This window comes from Nicotiana attenuata, unplaced genomic scaffold, assembly GCF_001879085.1.
Source record: "Nicotiana attenuata strain UT unplaced genomic scaffold, NIATTr2, whole genome shotgun sequence".
In the NCBI taxonomy this organism is placed as follows: Eukaryota; Viridiplantae; Streptophyta; class Magnoliopsida; order Solanales; family Solanaceae; genus Nicotiana; species Nicotiana attenuata.
Window position 1 is genome coordinate 917,786 of NW_017670341.1, and position 7,830 is coordinate 925,615.

A 7,830-nucleotide genomic window follows, 5' to 3' on the forward strand; every position below is an offset into this window, starting at 1 on the left:
AAAAGGTATCATGCTGGACACATGTACTATAATCTTTCATTGCTAGAAGATGACATAACTGGGGATATCAAACTGGGTATCAAGCTAAATGGAAGGATCATAGACGAAGAGGCTGAAGCTCAAGTGAAATAAAAAAGGATGCGCAAGAGGGTCTTTGGGTCCGAAGCCAAGCACATGGAGCAACACAAGACGTACATAGAAGCTATAAGACAATGCAGATAGATAGCAAAGAAAGCGACAAAAAGGTTGGAATATTTGGAGTAACGATTTATAGACTTATAGGGGGAAATGAGGAAGAGACTCTAGGACTGCCAGGGTATGGGATATGATGAAGGTGGAGAGCTGGTAATGGCCTACTGGTTGATTGACATGTGTGACCTCGGGAATATGATAGAAGAAGCAAAGAAGACAAGAAATGGAGAAGGGTCATCCGGGACCAAGTAGAATAGAGAATTTTCTTTATGTAGTGAGACTTCAAAATCATTTTATAGTTAGCATTAGATTTCGTTTTAGAATTCATGTAATAAGGTCTTGAGCCTCTAGTGATTCTATTTCCTTATTTTGTTTTAGTAATAAAATGGTTTGATTTATTTTGCGTTAACGGGATGAACCAATATTGGCACAAATTTCTCCAAGTTTACTTGTCACTTTAGGCCTACATCGGGTAAAACGAGGTCCCCAAATTAGGACGCGAGTTATTGAACAGTTTATGTGCTATCTATTTAAATGGATCTTTTTCTTTTTTACGTTACTGACTTGGCTACCTTTTGTTTTTCTTTCTTTTGATTATTCTCATTCCTAACGGTTGATTCGTGCACTCTATCAATATCAACATACCTTAATAGAACTAGAGGTCATCCCCCTCCTAGAAGAATTAATGGCAAAGGTAATGTGAAGATGGATAACTTAAGTGGAAGTGGGATAAACAACACTCATGTGGCAAAAAATGTAGAAACATCCGATGGGAGAAGCACGTCGGGGTATAACGAGTTGTTTCTGCGCTTAGAGCAAAAGATCCTGGAATTGCTAGGCGAGTTAGACCAGGTCCGCAACCCTGCCAACTTGTCCCTCACCCTGAACGTCCCAGATATCAACCACCAAAACATCACTACCTAAAATCCACCACAACGTCAGAACCCACAACCACAAGCTCCACAGAATCATTCTACCACCCAACAATACCAAAACCCCATACCTACACAAAATTTGAATCCTCCACCATGACATGTTCCACAACAAACTCAATACCCATAAGCTGTTACTTACCCCTCTCCTCAAAATACACCACAACCCACTCATGATCTACCCCAAGCATCCATAAATGATCACCCATATCCCCACGTCCCTAGAACCCACCAAAGCAATCTCATATATGTGAAAACCTTGGCATATATAATAACCCATCAAACTCTATATACACCCGAACCTATTGAAAAAGACTTGCTCATTAAGAACAAGGCCGAGGAGGTGAAGAAGCTATCTAGAAGGGTCCAGAGTTTTGAAGGAGGAAAGTTTATTGAAGGCCTGAACTATGAATATTTATACATTCAACCTAATGTCGAGTTGCCCGAGGGTTACAAACCTCCAAAGTTCGAGATGTTTGACAGCACCGGTAATCCCAAAGAACACCTGGGAGCTTACTGCGACAAGCTCGTAGGCATGGGTAAAAATGACCAAATTTGCATGAAGTTGTTTATGCGAAGCCTCACAGGAGTTGCCTTGTCATGGTATATCAGTCAAAACCCAAAACAATAGTCCAATTGGGTGAATATGGCGTCTGATTTTATGGACATGTTTAGGTTCAACACGGAGAGTGCTCTAGATATGTTCTACATTCAGAACCTTAAGAAAAAGCCCACCTAAACCTTCCGTGATTATGCTACCCATTGTAGATCTGAAGGTGCTACGGTAAGGACACCACTAGAAGAAGAACGTATGAAAAAGTTCTTTGTACAAGCTCAGGACCCGCAATACTATGAAAGATTGATGGTCACAGAAAACCACAAATTCTTTGACATCAACAAGTTAGGAGAAAGAATTGAAGAAGGTATCAAGAGTGGCATGGTCACCAACTTTGAAGCTTTGCAGGCTACTAATAAAACTTTATAGTCTGGAAGAGTGTCGAAGAAGAAGAAAGTGGGCGCCGTGATAGTATCCCAAGGGCCAAATTCTCCACTCACCTATCAAACACCCCTGTCAGTATATCATCCCTCATCCCAAAAATTCCATTATCCTGCCACCACCTACCATACATATAATACCCAGCTAGCATACTATCACTCACCCCCACCTGCCTGACAGACTACCGTAAACCTGAGCCAACTTCTACCGTAGATCACCCAGGGAATATACCACTCTCGCTAAACATGTAGCACAACTGTATGAGTGGCTGAACGCCGCCGGTTATATCACTCATATCCATGCAGCTGCAACCAAAAACTCAGTACAGTGGATTAACCCCAACAAAACCTGTGTCTACCACTCTGGCATTAGAGGACACATCATTGAGGAATGTCGCATATTAAAGGATAAGATTCAAATGCTGATTAATACCAAAGTGATACAGTTGAAGGAGCCTATACCCAATGTCCACGACAACACCCTTCCCAAACATAAGGGTCATGCGTAAATATGATTGAAACTGATGAAGAATGGCACCAAGAAGAGTCCATTGGTCTTATTCGGGAGGGAAAAATTGCTGTGGCATCCCTTGTAGTACCCTCGTCTATTGTGGTGCAAGCAAAGACACTGTTTAAAGTCGAAGTGGCCATACTAGGCCACCGTGCACTATGATGGTAGCTCCATCACCTACCTATCACCCTAAAATTGTTCTGTAGGACTATGTAGCTGAAGCCAGAAGAAAAGGAAAGGCCAAGGTGTAAGAAGCGGGTGTCGCTCAAGCAATGAATAGAATAGGAAGAGTGTACACACCTAAGAATCTTGTCCAAGGACGGTCAATTAAGGAGAGTACACCAAAGCCATATATTGTGGAAGCAAGTACCGATGACTTACGGAGGAAAGTATACACCAAAGAGTATTTTGTTGTAGAAAATTTGAATAAAACCCCTGTCATGACCCAAATCGGAGGGCCGCGACATGCACCCAGCATCTTACTCAACCGAGTACCAACATAACGTATCTTTCTTATCACACCATCATGGGTAAATGGGCCAGAAATGCCGTAATGAGATAACCAAAACAATAATAAGGGAATACTAGATATAGGACAACTAGACATGATATAGAAACTTATACATGTGACATACGGGTCTATAAGGCCGACATGATCTTTTGTACGCTCAAAACATAGACTGACAAGTCCATACAAGAATCCATACACATGACATCTGTTTACAAGCTTCTAAGAGTACATAAACGTAATAAAGGTCGGGACAGGGCCCTGCCGTAACAATTAATACATGCCCAAATCATACTGACCAAATCATCAACTCCGGAGCAAGTTGAGTGTACCAACATGGAGTAAATTACTCAACCTGTAAGTCTGAATAGCTCTGTGAATCAAGAAACATTTACAATATCATGCATCTGCGTTTAAATGTCATATCATGCATAGGTATATGCGTACATAACATCATCAAGCCTCTTAGGGCATCCCATCATATCATATCGGCCTCTGTGGGCGAAATCATCAACGTATACTAGCTGATCATGTGGTGGTGCGTATATAAACCCATAACCTTTCCCCATACCCCATATACATATAATTTATGCGTATAAAAGGCATAAAACACGCAATAAGTGCAAAACACTAGCGATTAAAGCTCAAACTCAATAAAAGTACAGTAAATTGGAGTGCAATAAGCGACTAAAACACGAGATTATAGCCTACCATCTACGCCCCACACTTAAATCATTGCTCGTCCTCGTGCAATCAAACTACAATTTATAATGACATAACCTCATTAAACAACTCACCTAACTCATCACACCAAGAATATTTAAAATAGACTAAGCACAATAGTGTAACATCTTTACCTCAAGATTTGACTCACAAGTACCACGCATTATTCACAACCCGTTCACTTACTCTAACATAGACGTCATTGATGTTACCTTTCCTTCATGAATCAAGTTCCCTCACACAATAATCGAGAGTAGTTCCACACACAATAAAATTTAAAGAACGATCCGGAAATCAAGATAGAAAGAATTCCCTCACTCTCAGAAACAACATTCATATGCCACAAAAGATAAACCATAGGCTTTCCCTTAGTGTACTACTCTACTAATTGAGCTGATTCAGTCAAGGATCATGTAGAACTTTAATTGATTGTAATGTAGTACAAGACGGGTTGGATACATTTAGATATAAGAATGACTACACCTCCCTAAGCACTTCAATACATACAATTAACCGTTCAAAACCCCACACTTATTTCGAACAATAGCTCCACCTTCAAATCAATATACCTCAACTCCCAAACTATTTAAGCACAATTATATCAAGAGTTACCACTTAGCAATGAGTATTTTGCACAATAATAACAACTATTTTTTTTTTCAATACAAGTGGCTCTTATTTTTTTTCAAAACAGTGCACCCTTCTCCGTATTTTATTAGTTCCACTCAAAAGCCAAACCAACCACCCCACACTTCAAATTTTACAAAGTTCATAACAAATTCAAGTGCTTATGAGAGATACAAGGTTCAATTAGATGTTCAATTCAAACAAAGGGGTAAAACTTGTAATGTGGTTGCCAAAGAAATAGGATTATAGGCTCAAAGGGGATAACTAAGATACATAACAATTAGGTGGGTAAACCTATATATCTGGCTCATCAAAGAAACGCCTACATCACTTCCAAGACTGAGCAAAACTACTATTTCATTTTGCAAACACATGGGGCAAGTACTAGACATAAAATGCAATGCACGGAATAACAAAAACCTCACACACACATGGCACATAACTCACTCAGGATTGTACTCATCAAGACACTCTAGTGAAAGCAGTTAACCAAAGTTAAAATTATACAATTTAAGGTACTTATACAAGATTCAAAAATTGAACCTAAGCGTCACAACTAAAGCACTCACTATTCTATAGGCATAATAAAGTTAGGAGATATTGCTTCAATTCGAATCATAGCACAAGGTTTCCTACTCCTACTCCTAACAAAAATAAAAACTAACTATACCCAGTTCAAAAAAAACCCTTGGAAAAGAACCGCGACACAAAGAAAAACAAAGGGGAAATTATTACACTACCTACAAAAGAAAATATTTTTGTCTTTTTCTTTCGACTTAAATCCCTCAATAAACCTATCGAATGATATCCATCATCGGGAAAAGTCGAAAATTTTAAAAATTTTATATTTTTTCAATTTTTTCCTACTACTCAACTAACAAAAGCAAAAGCAATCAAGCTAAATAAAGCAAAAACTATGACTACAATATATACAACATACAAATATCCCCCACCCCACACTTGAAGTTGTGGCATGTCCCCATGACACACAATTAAAAGCATAAGGTAGAGGAAACTTCCCTGAATTTCTAGTCGGGACCTGAATCGAAGTCGGGATCCATTCCATGCGCCCGAACTAGTGCACACATCCGTGCAGACAGCTTCTTCTCAACCTTCTTGGGATACACCCCACACTTGTCTTTTGAATTCACTGTTGCCTTCTCTTTCACGCCCTTCACCTTCCATTGAACACTTGTAGCTGGTTTCTCCTTTATCACTCCATTTTCTACATTCATCTCAAAAGTCAATATCTCCTCACCCACTCTAAGCATGAGTTTTCTATCATGTATGTCTAATATAGCTCTACCCGTTGCTAAAAATGGTCTTCCTAGGAGGAGGGGGACCTCCTTGTTCTCCTCCATATTCACCACTATGAAATCTAAAGGAAATACAAACTTATCCACCTACACCAAAACATCTTCTACTATCCCCTTGGGTGTTATAGACATTTGGTCTGCTAGCTTCAAAGATATTGGCACTGACCTTATCTCTCCGATCTCCTTCTCCAGTTTTCTATAAATAGACAATGATATTAGATTAATTGAGGCAACAGAATCACATAAAGACTCATCAATATGTAAAGTGCCTAAAGAGCAAGGTATAGTGAAACTCCTTGGATCTCCACACTTTTGTGGGAGTTTATTTTGTAAGATCGCGCTGCAATGCTCTGTGAGCTTGGCCACTGAGGTCTCCTCTATCTTTCTCTTCTTTATAAGGATCTCTTTCAAGAACTTTGTATAAGCTGGCATTTGTGAGAGAAATTCAATGAATGGCAGGTTTACATTAACCTCTCTCAGCATATCTAGAAATCTCTCAAACTGCTTGTCTAGCTTTTCTCTATAGATCTTTTGGGGAAATGGTAGAGCATGCATGTGCTTGCTCACATCATCAGATTCCTCTCTCCTTGAAGTTTCCTCCTTCTTCTTTTTCTTAGCTCCCTTCTTGCCTTTCTTCTTCTTAGTCTTTTCATCATCTTCTATTTTCAGTTCTTTCCCACTTTCTTTATCAGGCGCAACTTCATTGTAAATTGGAGTGGGATCTTTCAACACATGTCCACTTCTCAAAGTCACAACATTTACCTTTTCTTAGGGATTGTTATCAATATCAGCTAGCAGAGTACCTGGGATTCTCTCAGATAATATAGTTGCAATTTGTCCTACTTGTATCTCCAAACTTCGCAAACCTGTCCCAAGTTCTTTAATAGCTGCACCATGAGCATCTAATCTCTCATCTATCTTGACAATGAATGACTTCATCAGATCTTCTAACACAAACTGAATAGGTTGTTGAGGCTAAAAATGTGGCCTCTGTTGATTTTGGAAACCTGGAGCTCCTTGTCCCTGAAATCTAGGGTTATTTTGTTGCCATGAATTTGCAGTACCCCCGGGTGAACTCCATGAAAAAACATGTTGTTTTTTGCCCATTGCATTGAAATTATAACTACCCACAGCATCCACTTCCTCCGTGGTAGCTTGACACTCATGAGTAAGGTGTCCTCTTTCACATATGTCACATGCTACATGAGGCTCATTATGTATAGAAGCTAAGGTCAGCTTCTTTATTTCTTTTGTCATGGCATCAAGTTGTACCTGCACAGATGTGTTAGTATCAACCTGGTGAACACCAATTGATCTTCTTCTTTCAACAATCTCATAGGGCCACTGATTTGCATCTTCAGATAATTCATCTAGAATAGTGACAATCTCCTCTGGAGACTTTTTCATCAACGGGCCTCCAGCTGCATTACTCAATGTTCTACATGAGGCTAGTGTCAAACCATCCCAAAAATCCTGGAGTCGTATTCAGAATTCGATTCCGCTATGTTGACACTTTCGCACAATCTCCTTAAATCTTTCCCATGCTTCAAACACAGTCTCAGTCTCATTCTGGAAGAAGTTATGGATTTCTCTTCTAAACTTGACGTCTTAGCTGAGGAGAAATATTTAGCAAGAAACTTTAAGGTCATCTCCTCTCTACTTGATTCCTGGGGCAAACTTCGAAGCCAGTGTTTTGCATCATCTTTCAGAGTGAAGGGGAATGCCCTTAAGTACACTACATCTTGTGACACACCATTGTATTGAAAGGTGTTCATGATCTCCTCGAAGTCCATTAGATGATTGTTTGGATATTCATTCATCTTTCCTCAGAAGACATAGTTGTTTTGGAGGGTTTGGAGCAACTCTTGCTTCAATTCAAAATTGTTGGCTGCAACTGGAGGCGGTCTCACTCTGGATAAACCTTGGTTATAGACCAGTCTAGCATAATCGCCAAGTGGTCTCCCATGGCGGGGAGCTATGTTTTGGAACTGGTCTGGAACCAAGGGCTGATCCCTCTCCTCTTCA

At 39.8% G+C, this 7,830-nt stretch overlaps 1 protein-coding gene across 1 annotated transcript; it reads right to left on the reverse strand.

The window, feature by feature from the left end:
- Positions 1 to 5,892: 5,892 nt before the first annotated feature.
- LOC109238117 lies at positions 5,893 to 7,212 on the reverse strand. The gene is made up of 3 exons (XM_019404547.1): positions 6,813 to 7,212; positions 6,609 to 6,719; positions 5,893 to 6,527 (listed from the first exon to the last, which is right to left on the reverse strand). The coding sequence occupies exons 1-3, from the start codon at positions 7,210 to 7,212 to the stop codon at positions 5,893 to 5,895; spliced, it is 1,146 nt and encodes a 381-aa protein (XP_019260092.1).
- Positions 7,213 to 7,830: the final 618 nt, after the last annotated feature.